At 56.0% G+C, this 19630-nt stretch overlaps 1 protein-coding gene across 1 annotated transcript in view; it reads left to right on the top strand.

Annotated features, from left to right (window-relative positions):
• The window catches only part of CEP72 (centrosomal protein 72), a 31869-nt gene extending 12623 nt beyond the window's left edge, over positions 1–19246 (top strand). Inside the window, exons 5-12 of the mRNA XM_032861820.1 lie at positions 3505–3683; positions 4962–5144; positions 5390–5691; positions 7836–7974; positions 9117–9310; positions 15231–15357; positions 17565–17676; positions 19099–19246. Of these exons, the coding sequence (XP_032717711.1) occupies positions 3505–3683; positions 4962–5144; positions 5390–5691; positions 7836–7974; positions 9117–9310; positions 15231–15357; positions 17565–17676; positions 19099–19246 (1384 nt within the window). The remainder of the gene's footprint in view (positions 1–3504; positions 3684–4961; positions 5145–5389; positions 5692–7835; positions 7975–9116; positions 9311–15230; positions 15358–17564; positions 17677–19098) is intronic.
• The last annotated feature ends 384 nt before the right edge of the window (positions 19247–19630 follow it).

A 19630-nucleotide genomic window follows, 5' to 3' on the forward strand; every position in this document is an offset into this window, starting at 1 on the left:
TATGAATTACATTCTAAATAGTGATTTCACTGTATCCCGCAAGTGTGTTTTCATTTTCATTTAATTCAAAATATTTGTAAATTTCTCGGTAGATTTCTTCATTGACTCATGCCGTGTGTTATCCAGGAATTTGCTCTTTAATCTCCCGAGTGTCTGGGATTTTCCAGTTCTCTTTCTGTTCCTGATTAGTAGGTTAATTCCACTGGGGTTGCAGAGCAGACACTCTGTGAATTTTCCTCTTTTCAGTTTGTTAGTGTGTGTCTGACGGCTCCCGGTGTGACTTGTAAGCTCGAGGAGAACGTGTAATGTGTGGTGTTGGGTGCTGTGGTCTGAAGATGTCAGGACCTCGGGCGGACTGATGTGCTGTTGAGTTCAGCTGTGTCCTTACGGGCGTGCTGCCAGCCGGGTCCATACAGGTCCCGGATGTTACAGTCTTCTTGGAGAACTGAGCCCCGTCTTTATGTAACGCCTCTTTTATTCCTGAAAACATTCCTTGTTTAAAGTCTGCTCCGTCTGAAATTACTGTAGATACTCTTGCTTTCTTTTGAATAGTGTCAGTGCGATATATTTGTTTTTAATACTTTCCTCTTTTTTTTTAAGATTTTATTTATTTGGGGGAGAGAGAGCGAGAGAACACGAATGAGAGAGCACAAGCAGAGAACCAGCGGAGGGAGAGGGAAAAGCAGACTTCCCACTAACCCGGGAACCCGATGTGGGGCTCGATGTCAGGACCCCAAGATCATGGCCTGAGCCGAGGGCAGCTGCTTAACCGAGTGAGCCACCCAGGCGCCCCAACCCTTTATTTTTTATCCATATATGTCTTTATATTTAAAATGGGTTTCTCGTGGGTGACTTGTAGGTGGATCTTGATTTTGATCCATGTTGAATCTCTTTGCGTTGGAACGTTTAGACCATTGATGTTTAAAGGGTTATTGATAGGGTTGGATTTATATCTACCACATTCATTTCTGTTTTCTTTGTTCCTATTCTTGTCTTCTGCTCTGTTTCTTCCTTTTGTGGTTCTGAATGAGTGTGTTATACCATCCCATTTTCTCTCCTTGGTTAGTATATCAGTGACACTTAGATTTTTACTTTTTTTAGTGCTTACCCTAGAGTAGGAAGTAGACTTTTACAACTAATCCAAGTCCACTTTCAAATACCATTGCACTGCTTCCCCGGTAGTGGCAATACCTCATACTCACAAAACATCCCTAATTCCACCCTCCTGTCCCTCGTATTGCAGGCGTCGTCATTCGTTTCATCGATGCATAAGCTATAATCGTATAGGTAATGTGTGGGTACCCGTAATCAAATATATTGTTGTGCTGTCATCTGTTAGATCAGTTAAGAATAAAATAAAATAAAAATTTTTATTTTATTCCTTCTCCGTGCTCTTCCTTTCTATGTAGATCTGTTTCTAGCCTGTATCATTCTTCTCTCTAAAGAACTTCTTTTAACGTTACTTACTGGCAACACATTCTACTATCTGTTTATCTGAGAACGTCTTCTTTTCTCCTTCGCATTTTTTTTAAGATTTTACTTACTTATTTGACAGAATAGGAGAGCAAGCGTAAGCGGGGGAGTGGAGAGGGAGAAGCACACTTCTTGGCGAGCAGGGAGCCTGATGTGGGGCTGGATCCCAGGACCCTGGGATCATGACCTGAGCCGAAGGCAGACGCTTCAGCAACTGAGCCCCCCAGGCGCCCTCTCGACTTCTGAAGGATAATCTTGCAGGATACCAAGTTCTAGGGTGGTAGTTTTTCTCTCAGCAGTTTCAGTACTTGGCTCTTGAGTTGCTTGCGTGATTTCTGAGGGGGAGTCTGATGTAATTCTTGTATTTGTTCCTCTACACATAAAGTGTTTTTTCCCTTTGGCTGATTTCAGCATTTTTTTTTTCATTTTCTTCAGTTTGGTTATGATCTTCTTTGATGCAGATTTTAGGTGTTTGTTCTGGCAGGGCTCTCTGAGCTTCCTGGGTCTGTGATTTGGTGTCTGACACTAAGGAAATTTTTAGACTTTAAATATTTTTCGTGTTTCTTTTTCTCTTTCTGACGTTCTCATTAAGCGTGTGTTATGCCTTGTGGTTGTCCACTGTCCTTCAACTCTTGCATGTTCTCTTGTGGGTTTTTCCAGTCTTCTTCTCTCCCTGTTTTTCGGTTTTGGACGATCGTATTGAGCTGTCCTGAGGCCCAGACATTCGCCCTCGGCTGTGTCCAGGCCACTGACGAGCCCATCGGACACTTTCTTCATTTCTCTTATGGTGCGTGTGATCCCTGGCATTCCTTTTTCAGTCTTTGTTAGAATTTCATCTCTCTGCTTCAGTTTCCCCTGTCGTCTTGTGTACTCTCTGCTTTTTCCATTAGACCTCTCGACATCATCACTTACCATTGTCTTAAACCCTCGTCTGCCAACGCTGGCGTTCCTGCCGTACCTGAGTTCTGACACTTGCTCTTCCTGTTCACAATTGTTCGGCCGCTTGGAGTCCCTTGAGACTCCAGATGCATTTTAGGGTGTGTTTCTCTGCTCCTGCCAAAGACGCCATCGGGATTGTGACATGTACTGCGCTGATTCTGTAGGTTGCTTTGGGAAGTACTGACACTTTAACAGTGTAAAGTCTTCCCGTCCATGAAGATGGGACATGTTTCTATTTATTTAGGTCTTCTTTAATTTCTTCCAGCAGTATTTTGTAGTTCACTTGTCCTTAACAGTCTCAAGACTGAACTGTCACAGAGTTCGGAACTCAGAGAGCCTCATCATGACCGGGCGCAGCCTCGTGATCCAGAGGTGACTGGGAGACCCGTGAGACAGGAGCGTGTCAGGTTTCTGTGGGCAGACCTAGAAAGAGAACCCAAGTCCCCTTCCCTTTGCGGTGGGCCGGAAAGCTCTCAAAGGTAGAAAATAGTAAATAGTATCGATTTCTTAAAGTCCGATCAGATATCATAACACCAGCACTCATAGTATGTGACTGAGTATTATCGTTTGAGAGATTTTGTAAGCTGCCTATGTTGGAAGTGGACTGCCCTTGGCGTATGTCCGTCTCCGTGCTGAGGGCCGCCATTGGTAGGGATGTCGTGTGGTAGAGCACCTCATGCTCAGTGTGGAGAGATTTTCACTTAATGTGAAGATAGAACTTCAGAACACCATACCCTTTAACTTTCTTGACACCTGGCACGTTGTGGATATGCTAGGAAGAGCACACACTAGCGGATGTCAGAACAGGAGCTTTCTGGACCTTTCGTTCTTGAGTGGACCCTCCTGGGGTTCCGTGCCCTGTTCAGATGGCATGGTGATGTCACATGACCTTCTTTTCATGAGCGCTTGTCCTGTGGATGTCTAGCACTGACTTCTTTAATAGAGCACTGGGAGCCATTTTCTGCCGCACACCAGCTCCTTCCTGGAGACCCCGTGGCCGTGCTGGGGCCCTTGTCTTCCTTCACAGGGTCTGTGTGCTCTGGTACGGGACTCTGGCTTGAGCCACAGCACTGAGTTTGCTTTTCCTTGCAGACCGTGCCACTCTAGGGCCCTGTGCGCTGACCCCTCGGCCAAGAAGTGCTTGGTCATGGACGCAGATGACGAGGCAGTCCTGAACCTCATTGCTGAGTGCGAGTGGGACTTGAGCAACCCTCCTGGGAGCACAAGTTCCAGCCAGAGGGAGCGAGAGGCCGACCTCCGTAGTTCTCAAGGTAGGCTGCTACTTCACTGCGAAGGTCCAGTGGGCCCAGCCTGTGCTGGGAGCTGGTCGTCTCTGGCCTCCTGATACACAGCTGTGCTTTCCAGAAAACGGACCTTTACCTGGCGAGTCCCCGTGACGTCTCTGTGAACTTGAAAATACTAGTGGTTTGGACTCTAGAATTGTGACAGATGATGTCACCGTAATTGAGTATATAGTTCTGCATGCGTGGCTGTCCAAACTGTCCTTCCTCAGTTAGACCACGATTTTACTTACAGGGAGACCCAGAAGTTCGGAGTAGATGGGTGAAGTGTCCTGTGGTTGGTGACACTGGTGTCCGTCCCCACCACGAGGGGTATTCACTTGGCTTAAGAGACGCGTGGTGCTCAGCCGGCCAGGTTCAGAGCTTTAGACCGGACACGGACGTCGGAATTCTTTGTGGCGTGCGGGCTTCTCCACAGGCCTTGCTCGGGGCCTCCGTTTTCCAGCAGGACTTGTGTATGTGCGCCAGCTCCATTCCTTCCGTTTTGAGTTTCTGAGAAATTTTCCTGAAGACAACAGGTTAAGGCATTCACTTGGGCTAGAATCCCAGGACGCGCCGGCTGGCACGAGGACATCTGCCCGGTGGGTGTCCTTGCCAGCTTGTCGCGGTCAGTCTTTTCAGGTGTGGCTCCTTTGGGCGCGTGGTCGGGCTTCCTCGTGGTTCTCACGCACACATCCCTGAAGACCGCTGGTGGGACGCTTCTCTCCCGTCTGTTCCCCTCCCGGGCTTCTCTTCTTAGTCTTGGGTCAGAAGAGTTCTTTCTCTGTGGTTCTCTCGCGCAAGGCCTTTCTCAGCTGTAAGTGCCGCAGCCTCCCCTTCTCCGGCTCACCTTGCGTGTGCCCGACGCGCTCGACGAGGAGAGGCTCTCGCCGTCCAGCTTGTGAGTTCTGTTCTCTCCGTGGTTTGTGCTTTCCGGTGCGCTGGGTTTACAGGAAATCTCCGTCTGCCCCACGCCTGTGAAGAGGCTGCCTTCTCAGTCGGTGACTGTGGCACATCTGTTGACTCAGCTGACGAGCCTCTCTCTGCGTTCAGCCGGCGTTGGGTCGCTTGTCGCGTCTGCGTGCTGGCGTGGTGCCGTCCTCCCCCGGCAGCCGCGCCGTCCGTGCTAAGGCCAGGCGGGGCGAGTCCACCTGCACTGTCCCCTTTTCCTTGTGTAGTTGTGTCCCAGATAGCTGTCACACGCTGTCAGAAGATAAAGATGGAATTTCTGGTGACATAAAACTTTTCAAATGTTTTTTAATAAAATAGAATCCAGACATCTGTTGAGCCCTCGGTCAGCACAGCCTCAGTGTGGGGACTCCATCGAGACGGGCCATGAGAAGAGGAAGGGCAGCTCTCGAGGCTGTGGTCCAGAAAAGAGGCTTCAGGACCAGTACTGGGGGGAGCCGCCCCCGCAGTGTGGACAGCACGTGCACTTCACCGCACGCCCGGGTGAGCAGCCACTGTCCCGTTCCTTCTCCTGCAGTCCTTTGTAATTCCCAAATGCTAGATTTTTCCTCACTTTTTTGTTGTGCGGGTTAAGGTACTTTCGGGTGGGTCGTCCGCGCGTGTGTGCACGTACGCACGCGTGCACCCTGGTGCACACGCACGCACGATCGCCTTTTTCCCTGCAGGCACTGGGCGCTGCAGCCAGAGGACTCCGTCTGCTGAGGGCTGCGTTCCGCCCCCCCTTACAGATTCCGCAGACATTGAGGACTCGACCCTCTCTCAGAAGTCAAGTTTGTCAGCACAAGAGGTGTGGAATCCATCGCCCGCTCCTGGAAGGTACAGAACGCGAAGAACGCCTGGCAGCAGATCCCAGGCTCCTGCAGACCAGGAGGGTCTGAGACGCCTGGAGAGACCCACCGTGTCGTCAAGCCCCGGGGAGACTCTGAGCAGGCAGAGTGGCTCGGAGGGCCGGAGCGAAAGGACCTGGTCTCGCTCAGACCTGCGGGAGCCTGAGGCCGAGGAGCCCTGCGGCAGGAGTGGCACCAGAGAGGTGAGTGCGAGAGCCGAGCGGGACTAGGTGGTGAGGGGGGCTGCTGAGCCTTCCGTGCTCCCTCTCCCACCCCCGCCCTCGCCGGCCCCCAGCGGGAGAAGCTTGTGTACGGTTTCCCCGCAGCATGGCGACGTCGTGGTCTGTCGGTGTGTGCCTCGGCTCCACGCCCCCTCCCGCCGCTCGGCGCTTTGAGGCGAGAGTGTAGGCACAGGCAAGGGGCGATTGTTCTGTGCTTGTCTCGGAGGCGGAGTCCGTCCTCTTGGCCAGGGAGCCATCGAGGGTCCTGGTGTGGCCGTGTCCTGCACGTGCATCCTGTGGTTTCCCAAAGGCCTCATCCTGGGTAAGGACGGAGAGTCCTCCCGGCCTCTCAGTGACCCAGAGCCATGGGCGATGACTCGGTTGCCGTTGTCCCTGGGTTTGTGGGAGATGGAGGCACGAAGTGGTGGGAATTGGGGCCGGCCGCGGGCAGCACAGGCAGAGCAGACTGTGGCAAGGCGGCCTGGCCCGTCGCCGCTTTGGCAGACGGGGTTGGTTAGGGGGCGATTTTGCTTCCTGTGGTTGGTCCTGAGTTGCGAACAGGGAGAAAAATCAGGACAGCTATCGCTTAACTGATGAGTTCTGGCCACTGGCCAGTTGTTACGGGGGTCATGGTTTGGCCCCCTGGCTGGTTGCTGTAGGTCGAGGGTCAGAAGGCTGCTCTCCTAGAGGGTCTGGTCATGTCCTGTACGGTCAGTCTCTCACTGTCTGGACTGAGGAAAAGAAGAAAAATGAGGCTCTCTATGAGATAGGAACATGCCTGGCCCCTTCCTGTGCCCCAGAGGTCTGGCCTCACTCCGCCCAGCGCAGAGCTTCGCCCAGAGAACTCGTACAGGTGCTGTGGGGGCCGGGACTTTGCATTGGCAGGAGGAGCCCACAAGGCCTTTGCGGCCTCGTGGAGACCATCCTCACAGCCGGCACTGCCCTTAGCTCCTCAGGTGGCAGACGGAAGCTTAAGTGAGCGCACTGAGGACCCTGGCTCCGTCACCCGCGCCTGAGGACAAGTGTCCAGACGCGGCTTCCGATGGAGGTGTTAGTTCCCAGCGCTCCCTGGGAAGCTCAGGCTTAGCTTGTTGGGGCGAGTGCCAGGCTTTCGTGTCTTCATGCTACCCCACCCCACCGTGGGACCTTGGGCAGAGCGGTGCTTGCTTGCTTGGCTGCTTCTGGGGGGCCTGGGGTGGGCGGTGGTGGCAGGGGCTGAGGAGCTGTCCCCACTGGAGCGGCTTTACCTGCCTCCTTGCTGGGCCTCTGCCTTCGGAAGTTCCTTAAGTGGAAAAGCCCTCTGGAGGTTAGCTCACTGCAGAGCCCTAAGTGGGGCTCTCCCCAGCCTTCTGCTTGGAGCTGCTTCCTGGGGACCTGGGACTAACCTGTGTCCCAGCTCTGGTGGTCGGCCCAGAGACAGATGTGAGCTTCTGTGCCCTCCCTTGCCAAATCCCCAGACTCTTAGGAAGTGGGCAGGAGAACAGAGGCCATCCCCCTTTCTTTGATAATTTTTCTATATTATCAAATTTAATAATTTATCTAAATTTCTAATTTATCTAAATAATTTCTAAAAGGAGGAGAAGAGAGAGATGATGTGCACGCTGACATAGCCCTGGTGGGATGGGCCCTGGATGGAGTTGTGATGGTCTCTCCGGGCAGCCCTTCTGCCCACATCGTCCTGGCCTGACCACCATCTGGGCCAGTGTGTGACATCATTACATTCAGGGCTTTCCGGGTGCCCGTGACCGTTGAGGCCAAGACTGGCTCTGATGGGTCTCCAGCCTCCAGGGGTCCCTGTGGAGTGGTTCGAGAGGGCCCAGAACAGGCCATTGTGAGAGCTGTCACAGCCTTAGAGCTTAAACCGTGATGTGGATTTCATGACCATCATCTCGGTATGACTCCTTCTCATGCACCCTTTAGTTCCTCCTGGAACAAGGATGTCACCGGAGACGCACATCCTCGTGCCACCTCTGCAGCCTGTGGCCTCTGGATGGCCCTGTGCTCCACCTGTCTGTGGGATGCGGGTATCAGCATGAGGCATGGAGGGTACCAGGCAGGCCTGTGTCGGGGCTTTGCATCAGGCAGTAGCTCCTGGTCTCAGCGTCACGGCTCTCTCTCCCTTGTAGGTGGTTCCCAAACAGTACTCTGCTGTGCCACCCGGGAAGAAGGCTGCGCTGGAGGTGGCACTTCTGGAGGCGCTCCTTGACCTGGTGGACAGGTACTGGAGCGGCTGCAAGTCCCTGCATGGCAATGAGGTGTTCCGGGGTGAGTCGTGAGGGATGGTCCACTCAGACCCTCACTTGGGGCCCCTCCGGGCAGCATTCCGTTTGCACGTGCTGGTCTCCTGCTGAGTTCTGTGTGGGGCCCACACTTTGTTCGCTCCTCCCCACTGGCCGTCACTGTCCCCACTGCACTGCATGGATCATCTGGACAGCCTCCCACAAAAGCATCCGGTGGCTTCCGTGGGGTGTGGGACATGAGGGGTGTCGTGCAAGCCTCTGGCTGTTGGTTTTCCCACCTACTGGCACCCTGGGGTTTACGGAGATGCCTGGTCACCTGGTTTTGTTGGAGATGCTGTTCCCAGAGGATTGACCCTTGTTGTTCTGTTTTATGGGAAGGTTTAGAAAGATCGAAAAGCTACCGCTATTTCCTTCGCACCCTCTGAACGTGTGATCCTGTGCAGGGCCCTGGTTTGCTGAGTTTTCACTGGGAATGAGGCACAGGGGGTGGTCCCTTCCCAGGGAGGACTTGGCTTTGCTTCTGCCTGTGCCGGGTGCAGGAGCGCACTGCGCACCCTTCTTCCGGAGTGTGAGATGCTGCACCCCGGGGTGGCAGCTGTCTCTTTCTCCCGCAGCCCAGAGTTCAGCCTTCAGTGTCCCAGTGGGAGCAGGAGCTTGCCGACAGGTCCTTCCTGTCCGCAGACCGTGGGCCCTGCTCGGAGCTGAGCTGTCGTGGCCCTTTAGCTTCTCCTCCTGTAGTCAGGACTCCCCGAGGAGCCGGAGTCCGCGGCTCCTCATCCCGTAAACTGCACCCTTTCTCCCGGTCGTGCAGCTGCCAGACTGGGTTTGGGGTCCAGGCCAGGAGCAGGCGGTGCGGTGGAGGAGAGCATGGCAGGCCACTAGGTCATCCAGCCGAACTGTCCGGTCATGGCCTTCTCTTCAGGGACACCTTTGCTGTCAAATAAAACTGTTTTCCTGTCTCTCCACCTCCCATCCGTGATTGGACGAGTGGACATACAGAGGCCTGAGTGAGGTTCTGTTGGAGGTACGCGTGTGCCTTTGCCAGGCTCTTGCTGGTCAGTGTTTTCAAGGCATGTCGTTTCTGTCGCTCAGGGTGCACGAGGGGATCTCATTCATACTTCATCCTTTCCACATAAACGCCGTCCAACGTTTGGTTTCTACTCCTAGCTCAGGCAAGACATATTTTGTCCTCGGTGCAAACATTTACAACAACTCAGGAGAGTTCAGCAAGTGCGAGTGAAGAAATGAGCTTCCTTAAGCTGGAGAATAAGCCTCTGCAGCAGCGCCTTGGTGAGCCGCAACGGTACCGCGTGAAGATGGGCGAGCTGGTGTCGGACCTCAGCGAGGCGCGGAAGCAGGTGGTAAGGACGCGCCTTCGTGCTACTTCCGTCCGTGCGTGTGTAGGGTGGGGGTACCGTTTCGACTCCATGGGTAAGAGGAACACTTCCGGGGTGCCTGGGGGGCTCAGCGGGTTGAGCCTCTGCCTTCAGCTCAGGTCATGATCCTGGGGTCCTGGGATCGAGCCCCACCTCGGGCTCTCTGCTCAGTGGGGAGCCTGCTTCCCCCTCTCTCTGCCTGCTTATGGTCTCTGTCTGTCAAATAAATAAAATCTTTTTCAAAGGTCGGGGGGACGCTTCCCCTTAGCTGCCATCAGGCCATAGCAGCAGGGCTCCCCGCCCCCTGCCCCTGGGCACTGCCTCCTGCTGCCTCCCAAACCCTACACAACAGGGGTTTGAAGATCACAGCAGCCCTGCTTGTCCCAGCCCCACCTGTCCTGTGTGAGAGGCCGAGTGGGGTGAGCGCATAGATGAAGCTGGGCTTGAGGTAGAGATTTTGTGGCCCCGGTGCTCACTGGCCCAGGCTGCCTAGACCACTGGTGAGAAAGGTTCCAGTTAGCTGGGTGATCCTGGGGTCCCTGCCGCTGTCCTGCCTGCACCGGCCAGCACAGGCCCGTGATGTGCTGTTGGCCCAGAGGGACTTCCTCCACCAGGTGGTGCCCAAGGGCTGCCAGAGCCAGCACAGCCAAGAGCCTAGCTGGGCAGGCGTCCTTGTCCTTCCTAACCTCATGATAAGACCATTACGTCTAAATGCCTATGTTAAAAAAATGGAAAGATCTCGAACAACCTAATTTTATACCTCAAGGAACTGGAAAAAGAAAAGCCAACTAAACCCCAAAGTTAGCAGGAGGTAGGAAGGAAATTGTAAACATCAGAGCAGAAATAAATCAAATAGAGAATTAGAAAAATAATGGGGGAAAAAAACTAAGTTGAGTTTTTGAAAAAAATACACAAAATCCACAAACCCTTAGCTAGACTAAGAAAAAAAAAGACTTAAAATCACAAATGAAAGAGGAGACATCAGGGCGCCTGGGTGGCTCAGTGGGTTAAAGCTTCTGCCTTCGGCTCAGGTCATGGTCTCAGGGTCCTGGGATCGAGTCCCGCACCGGGTTCTCTGCTCAGCAGGGAGCCTGCTTCCTCCTCTCTCTCTGCCTGCCTCTCTGCCTACTTGTGATCTCTGTCTGTCAAATAAATGAATAAAAATCTTTAAAAAAAAAAAAAAAAAGAAAGAGGAGACATCACAGTGGATGCCTCAGAAATAGAAAGGGTCATAAGGGAGTGTTACAAGTGCTTGTAAGGGGGCACACTGGGCAACCTAGGAAAAAATGGGTAAATTCCTAGAGACATACATCCTGCCAAGACCACATCAAGAAAATAAAGGGTGCACCTGGGTGGCTCAGTTGGTTAGGTGTCAGACTCTTGATTCTGGCTCAGGTCATGATCTCAGGGTCATGAGGTCAAGCCCCATGTTGGGCTCCATTTGGGATTCTCTCTGTCCCTCTGCCTCTTCCCACTGCTCCTGTGTGTGTACCACCACCCACCCCCCAAAGAAGAAAGAAAGTCTGAACAGACCAATAACAAGAAAGGAAATTGAGCAATAATAAAACCTCCCAAAAAAGAAGAGCCCAGAACCAAATGGCTTCATGGCATAATGCTACTGCATATTTCAGGAAAAATTAATACTCTTTCATAAATGCTTCCAGAAAACAGAAGTAGAGGGAACACTTCCATACCCGTTTACGAAGCCAGCTTCACCCTGATAGCAAAAAAAAGAAATCTAGAGGCTAATATCTCCGATGAATATAATCTAATATGTTCCACAATAAAGTACTAGGAAATCAAATTCAAGAACACATCAAAAAAAGTATATACTATTACCAAGTGGGATTTCCTCCTGGAGTGCAAGGTTGGTTCAAAAATGCTCTTTAACGCACCACATAAACAGAGGGAAAGAGCAGAACTATACAGTCATCTCAACAGAAGGGGAAAAGCATTCAACAAAGCTCATCATTCCATCCATCATCAAACGTTTCAAGAAAATAGGTAGATAAGAAGGTTTCCTCAACACCCTAAAGGCCACTTAAGACAAGGCCACAGCTATCCTGTGATCGGTGGGGGAAAACCAAACCTTGCTTTCTGAGCTGAGAGCCACCACTGGACACACACAAGCACTCCTGTGGGGCCTGCTCAGCACAGCCCTGGCAGTGGTAGCAAGAGCACGAGGGAGAGCGGAGAGGAAGAAGGAAGATCATCTGTTAGCGGAGGACAGTATTGTGTGTATAAAAATATCTTTTTAATTTTGAAGATTTTATTTATTTGACAGAGATCACAAGTAGGCAGAGAGACAGGCGGGGAGGGGGGGAGGGAGCAGGGAGCCTGACGTGGGGCTCGATCCCAGGACCCTGAGATCATGACCTGAGCCAAAGGCAGAGCCTTAACTTGCTGAGCCACGCAGGCTCATATAAAAAATATGTATAAAAAAATCTTAAAGACTCACAACAACAACCACAAAAATGCCTTAGAACTAATAAACGTAGTGACGTTACGGGACACAATATAACAGAGATCATTGTCTCTTAATGCCAACAATTTATCTGAAAAGAAAACAACCCTATTGATAATAGCATCAAAAAGAATAAAGTACTTAGGAATATATTTAACCAAGGAGGTTAAAGATTCTAACGCTGAGGACTATAAGACGTGGATGAAAGAGGTCAAGGACACAAATGGAAGAATATCCCATGTTCATGGATTGAGAAATTCATAGTGTTCGAAGATCCACACTACTGTAGGTAATCTACAGATTCCGTGCAATCCCCGTAAAGATTCCAGTGGCATTTTTTGCAGAAATTAAAAAGAAAGGTAAAATTTAAATAACTACTTTTCTTAAAATTTGCATTCTCCTTTTTCTATTTTTGTGAAAGGTCTCCAGTGGCCAAAGCTGTCTCAAAAAAAACACCAAATACAGTTGGAGATCTCACACTCCCTTGTTTCAAATTCTGTTATGAGGGAAGCTCTGGTGACTGAAGCAGGACGGTGCTGGCGTGAGCACAGGCGGTGGGCGGCGGGACAGGGTGGAGACCCAGAAATCACCCCATAGACCACTGGGTACCAAGAATACACAGCAGGGAGAGGACAGCTTCTTCAATAAGTGGTGCTGGGGAGACTGGGCCCTTAACGCCATCCACGGACGTCAACTCAGAATGGATTAAAGATTTAAATGTAAGACTTGAAACTATAGAATTTCTAGGGAAAAAAAAAAAAAAACCACAAAGGCTCCTTGATAGGGTCTTGGCGATGATTTTTTGAATTTGACACCAAAAGTACAGGCAGCAAAAGCAACGATGCCTTAACAGGTGAGGCTCCGTTAGATGAGCTTGTGCACAGCAGAGGACGGTGTCCCCCACCTGAAACGGCGGCCTGCGGGCTGGGAGGTGTTGGGACGGGCTGCGCTGTGGCCGCAGGGGACTGACTAGGTCCAGGACCGTAGCTGCTAGAGCCGGAGCGGGTCTGCGAGTTTGCTGTGACAGTAGCTTCACGGTGCTGTCCTCACGGGAGAACTGCTGGCTCTGCACGCAAAGGGACGCTCACCCGCTGGACCGTGTGGACGCAGCCAGTGCCCGTGCGTCTCTGGCAGCTTTCGTTTCGCGGTCGGTCTGGCCTCGCACCAGAGGAAGCCCCGTTTGCCTGGCCGACCGTCCTGGCTGAGGTCTTGTGTGTGCCATCTGTTTGGTGGGCTCCTCCTTTAAAAGGTCGGTCCTGGCCGGTTGTGTCCTATGGGCTGGGACGTCGCCACCAGGTGGGTCTGAGCGTCCGCTGAGCCTCGGGGCGTGTGGGGTCGCTGCCCGGCCCGTGACCCTGGAGTGGGGCCCCTGGGCAGCCGCACGTACTACCCACCGCTCACGTGGTCAGGAGTCCCAGCGCAGCCAGGCTGTGCGTGCGGCTCGGGCTCTGGCCATCCCGGGCCAAGGGGGCGGCGGGCCCCTTTGGAGGCCCGATGGAGGCAGGCGACCCCCGAGGCTCACACGCAGGCAGCCGTGGCTCTGGGCGCGGGGCCTCTCTTCAGGCCGCCAGCTGGCGGTCAGAGCCCGAGAGCACCCACTCCCGAGAGGGACGGGTCATCGCTGGTGCGTGCTATGAGGGATAGGCTCTGGTGGGCCCACCCACGTGAGGGGAGGACACCAGGCGACGGCCGGAGCACCCTCGGGCCATCTCAGGAGCCACCCGCCCCAGCCTTTGTGTCGGCCCTGTTGGCGGAAGGCGGGAGTGAGAACAGCGCAGGGTTGCTGCGGTCCCTGCCTCCGGCGCATCTGAGGTTGTCTGTATTTTATGACAACTGCCATCTCTGAGATCCCCCACAAAGCTTTTCTTTTACAGAAAAAGATGAAAAATAAAAACAGTGAAGTGATCTGGGCGGCCTCGCCTGGTCTGTAGACACGTGGCATGCTTGCACGCACCCGAGTGGTGAGTGCACGTGGAAAGGACCGGAGCCCCGTGAGCTCCCCCTAATCGCTGTGCAGAACGTCATTTTCGTGGGCAGTGTTGACCCATGGGACACAGCATGGCCTGTTAACCATGAGAACAAAGGACCACGGCTTTGGGGTTTGGCACAGATGTGTGGGTTACCCCCCGTTTCCCTGAGTTTGGGACCAGCGGAATCCGGGCAGACAGGCCCCAGGTGTCTGCTCCGAGTGGTGCAGTGTGACATGGAGGACATGGCTCCTTGCCTCCGACGGCGGGCTAACTGACCCTGACCCCCCCAGCTGCCCCAGAGCCCTGTTCCGTGCCCGTCTAACAGCCGCCCCAGGGACGCCATCAGGAGCTGCTCCTCACGGTTCTGAAGAGCCTGTTGCCAATCTTGCTTTCCTCCCTGCTGTGAAGATGCGGGTTCTGTGGTCACGTCTCCTCAGGTCCTGATGTCCAGGGCACTGGCCTTAGCGGAGGCCTTGCTCCTGAGCCTTCCCAGCGCGGCTCCTGGCAGTGGTGCGGTGCATGCTGGAGTGTGACCGGTCCGTGCTCCTGCCCAGCCTCCGCGGAGACCTTCATCGGGCCCAGGCCCCAGCCCCTGCCCTCTAGAAACTCAGCACATTCTGGGGAGACCGGCCGTGAGACTCAGCTGGCCAGGCAGGAGTTCCTGTACGCCCAAGAGTGTGTGTGCACACAGAGGGGCCGGTGCACCGGGTGGGCTCTCAGCAGGGAGAGAGAGCATTGGTTTCCTGAAAACGGGGGCCCCTGTCACCCTGAGACTGAGATGCTCGCTCCCCTAGTGGGGATACGCCTGCTGGTTTCTGCTCTGGGCAGCAGGCGGCTTGGATGGCCTGTGTCCCACCAGCTCTCACAGTGGTCTCCGTGACCTGCCCTTCCCTTCAGTCTCCACGGCGTGCCGGGCATGGCCACCATCTCCAAGGGCGGGAAAGGCGGCCACGGCCGGCAGCTCCCACCTGTGCTGAGGGTGGCAGGTAGGATGGCACGTGCTTGCGTGCTGAGGACAAGAGCAGAACGGGGCTCCTGCAGGGCGGTGCCTGCCTTGGGGAGCACAAAGCCCTGGGATCTGCCTGTGCGTTTGCCCAAGAGGTGAGCCTAGAGGGACCGTGCAGGGCCGGTGTACCGCCTAGCTCCTGCTCCTGCTCCTTGAGCAGGGACAGGGACCCGGGCTGTTGTGGCCACAGGACCTTCTTAGGGGAGCCAGGGCTCCAGCAGCTCGTCTCCCTCACCAGAGATGCTGGGCACACAGTGTGTCCCCGTGGGACCTGTGTCCCCCCTGAGCGACACTGAGCTACTCAGCCGGGGGCCACTGTGAGTTCTGTTGTTTGCGTCGCGATTTATCGGTTATGACGCGTAAAGGCGAACTGATGTCTGGGGTCCAAAAGGTTTCCCGTGATTTTGTGTTTGCCTTTCACTGGGTCCAACTCCTCAGTTTCCGTGTGCTGTTCTGTGTCCTTAGGGTGACTTGAGACAACGTTTAGACAGATCTTTGGAGGAGAATAGCAGCTTAAAGGCTCTTTTGTTCAGCATGAGAAAAGAAGCAAAAAACACAGACACCGCAACTACGTTAAACGTGCAGATCACCGGTGAGTCTGTAGTTTCCTCGCTAAGTTATTCGGTGGAAGGGGAGTGTCCAGACCCTTGCTGATAGACCCCATTCGCAGCTGCAGGACTCAGAACTCGGGTCCAGCAGGTGCTGGAAGTGCGGCAAGACCCTCTGGCTCCTGAGAGCCGCTCCCGCAGGCCCTGAGCAGGGGCTCCCCCGAGACTCCGGGGTGGGCCATGGGGGCGGTGGTGCGGCGGACGTGGGGGCCCCCGCCTGCCGCTCAGGGTACCGATGGCCACACCTCTGCTGCCTGGCCCTCCGGAGCGGGGCAGTGGTTGTCTGCGGCCACTGCTCCCGCCAGGCCCACGCCGCTTCCCCTCCACTGTCTTCACTTCTGTTCCGACGTTTCTCCCAAGGAGCGCGCGGAGGTTCCGACTCCGGGCTTTCGAGCGAGGAGCTGCTGGTGCGCGGCTTCTGCGAGCCCGTCTGGCTGTGAACCGCACGGTCCCTCGGAGGCTTTCTCTTCCCTAAGGACCGGCCGCTGAGTGCTGTCTGGTTCTTCCCTCCCAGGGGTCCGAAAACTGCTCATGAAGGGCCTCAGGGCAGGTCTCGCCAGGCGTCCCGCTGGGCTCGGTCACAGGGGCACAGCCGCGGTCAGGACTGTCGCCCCGGCTGGTCGTCTTGGCGACACCGACTCCGCGCTCCTGTCACGCTCGCTCTCCAGGGCGGAGTTGGGCACCGAGTTCTTTGTCGCCTTTGCTCTAACTTCCAAGCAGACACTTGTCCCTTCTCGCGTGTCTGGAGACACATCGTCCTGCTCTCTGGCTCCCGGGCTCCGCCTCGCTCGGCCTTCGTTTCCGGGCAGCTCCGCTCCGCGGCAAGCCCGGGCCTCGCGGGCAGCTCCGCTCCTCTCTGGCGCTCGTGGTGCAGAGTTGCTCTTCAGCTGGTTCTGAAGCGGCCGTCCCTGGTGTCGGCGTCCGGGGGTGGCGTCTGCGCTGCGAGGACAGCCGCTCTGTGCGGGGTCTGCCCTCTGCGGTTGGCCCTGCTCCTGCGACTTGCCCTCTGCGCTTCCAGGAGCGGCTCAGGCGGGGCTGCGACCCGCGCCCAGGCCCTGTCCAGCCGCCCGCTTCTCTCTGGCGACCCGACCTGCCTGAGCGGGGCCCTCACCAGCCTTTCCTCTGCAGCGCAAGCCTCTCCTGGGGGCACTGGACGGGTCAGCCTCAAGGGGTCTGGGTGGCAGGGAGCCCCTGGTGTGACTTCTTGGAGGAAGCCGAGCCCCTCTCGTGTCGGCCACGGGTCCGTGGTTGCCCAGCAGGGGCTTCTTCTAAAAATGGGGGACACTTCGTGGCTGCCCCGTTGCTGACCGCCCCTTCCCTCCCACAGATGTGGCCGCCATGCCAGGCTGACAGCCCTCTCGTGCCTAGGTCTTGAGGCTGTCTCACCCCGGGGGCAGGAATGTGGCCTACGTGGCTCTGGTTCTGTCATCTAGTCGCTCTTGGTGTTGGACTGGGGGCGGGGGCCACTGGGGGATGCCGAAACCACGGCATGACTGCCATCTTCCCAGAATCCCACGGCCCTGTGCTAGGGGCACCGGCGGTAGAGAGGCCGAGGACGGTGGCCTCATCCTAGTGCTTTTAGGGCCCCCGGCCTCTGCCCTTGGAGCCTGCTGCCAGTGTCCTTGCTGTCCCTCCGCCCACACCTCCCGCTCCGGCTCTCCTGGACTCTCGTGTAGTTTCCTGCGTCTTTATTTGGATCCTGGTTTTGGGTTTCAGAGCCAATAAAGAATAGATTTCTTTCCCTGTCGAGCTGGAAACTCAGAGACAGGAGTCATGTGGATGGAATCCAGACACACTGTGTCACTGATGGTCGTGGGACCAGAGTACACATCAGAGACGTGGCCACTGCGGGCCTCTTGTTGCTTGTCCCCAAAGCTGCAGGCCCTCCCCTCAGGCAGAGCCCTCTGCCTGGTGGAAGAGAGGGGCTGGAGGCCCTTTCCTGCTGGGAGCGGGTCCCGGAGTGGGGGTCTCCAGCTGGCACCAGACCCACGTCTGTCCCTACTCTGTGCCCTCCATAGGATGCTTGGTTCCTCAGGGATCCGGAGGGCAGAGGCCCACGGTTGTCACAGGAACGGACCTTTTCCAAACGGCACCTTTTCTCGCACCCTTGATCCGGCTTCAACTCTTGAGCTGTCGTCGGTTTCAGAACCTGCGGCTGAAGCTCAGTGATGTTCCGGCGTCTTCCTTCCAGGACTCCAGACGAGCGTGAAGAGGCTGGCCGGTGAGATCGTGGAGCTGAAGCAGCATCTGGAGCACGACGACAAGGTCCAGGAGCTCACGCAGATGCTGCAGGAGAGCCACAGGTGCCCGCGTGGGGGGTGCGGGTGGGGGCAGGGCCAGCCCTGGGCGCGGTGGGGCTCTGAGGAGCCCGGCTGGTGTCACCGCGGGAGGGGTTCTGGGCCGCGTGGGTCTCTGCATTCCCTGGGAACTTCCTGAGCTTCCCCTTCTTAAGGAAAAGCGAGTCCCTTGTTGCTGCAGTATTCCGGGAGGTGTGACCTGAGGGTGTGACCGTAGGTGTGGCCAGGAGAGGTGAGGGGCACAGGAGGCTTGGGGAGATACCTGGATGTCCTGGTCTGCCCAGAGTGGCTCCTGTCGGTCCTGGAGTCTCCCTCTTTAGCCCCGGTCATGTGCTGCGTGGGGAGGAGAAAGGAGGAGAAAGGTGGTGTAGGCATGGTCAAGGCAGAAGCCCAGCTTTTATCCAGAGAGTCGTGGGCTGGGAAGCGGGTGGAGGCTGGGTGCAGGGGGAAGGTTGGCTCCGGGAGCAGGTGTGCCGCTGGGTGGGGTGAGGTGAGGACAGGTCTTCTGCCCTCAGCACAGGTGCGGAGCCTGAGCCCGACGCACCCCTGCTCTCCCGCCTCCATGCCTCCATGAGGCCACCATGCCTCCCCCAGGCTTGAGTGCAGGGTGGCCATTGGTGGAGCCAGGCCGTGACCTCTCAAGGAGTCAGCCCAGGTTACAGAGGGGAAGGGGCTTCCGAGAGTAGAGCCGCAGCAGAGAGAAGGGAAAGGTGGCCGTCACGGGTGCAGGGAGGGGGTAGTCAAGGCAGAATCGCTCCTAGAACCGGACGGCCCCCAGCTGCGCTGTGGTGGGCTCCCCGTGGACGGAGCCAGCAGGCCAGGGACTGTTTCCTGGTGCCTCACAGGACTTCTGTTCGTGGGGGTGAGCGTCTGTGGGAAGACGGTCCCTTGTCCCTGCTCACCGGGGCCGAGGGCAGTTTGCCGACGGCCGAGGGGTTACATACAGTGCCGCTTCCTTCCTAAGGTGCTTGTCGTGGTAGAAATGGCCGAAAGCACCACAAGCCCAAGACTGAGTTACACTGTGACACGTTGAATGAGTAGGGGCCCCTTTACGTTGGACCAGGAGCTACAGATACGCCAGACCAGGGTCTGTCTCTGGAGTTAGAACGTTGTTTGCGGACGTTACAGACTCGGGCAGTTTGCTCCCGGACAGGCGTGGCCGCAGTGGAGGGGTGGTCCCCCATCGTGGGTGGTCCCCCATCGTGGGCTCTGTTCCTCCGCGCGGCACGGGGGCCGGGGGGCGGGGGTGGGGGGTGAGACCCGGCGCTGCCCTCGCCGGAGGGCACAAGCCCATAGGAGGAGGCAGGGGGTTGTCCACAGCATGGACCGTGCCCGGCCAGGTGAGCGAGGACGCTGCCGGCCGGGGGGCAGCGGGCTGGACCTGGGGAGGGGCTCAAGTGTCATCCCCACCCCCATGCTTTCCTCCAGCTCCCTGGTCAGCACCAATGAGCACCTCCTGCAGGAGCTGAGCCGGGTGCGGGCGCAGCACGAGGTTGAGGTGGAGCAGCTGCACTGGAGCTACCAGGAGCTCAAGAAGACGCTGGCCTTGTTCCCACACAGCCGCGTGGGCCGCTAGCCCCGGCGCTGCGCGCGCCCTGCCCCGCCCGGTACAGCGGCGCCGCTTGTGCACCCGGTGTGCTTGCTGGCGAGGGCCGGCTCTCCTGCTCGTCGTCACCTTGTGCACTGAGATGTATTCGGGGCCCATCGCTCAGGTTTCTGACACGTCCGAAGTCAGGACGGGTCAGTCTGTGGGGAGTCCGCCCGCGGCCGTGCGTGGTGTGGCCTCTGCGAAGGCCGGCGACTGGGGGTGTCACTGCCCGGACTCCAGCACCTGCTCACGTTTCCTGAAGCACAGCTGAGATTTTACCCAAAAAGATAATCTAACCCTTCACATGTTTTGAGACAAGAAACACTGATACATTTTGAGATCAACATTATTAATTTTTCATAAAATACTTGG

This window comes from Lontra canadensis, unplaced genomic scaffold (assembly GCF_010015895.1).
Source record: "Lontra canadensis isolate GAN:19392208 unplaced genomic scaffold, GSC_riverotter_1.0 scaffold22, whole genome shotgun sequence".
Classification (NCBI taxonomy): Eukaryota; Metazoa; Chordata; class Mammalia; order Carnivora; family Mustelidae; genus Lontra; species Lontra canadensis.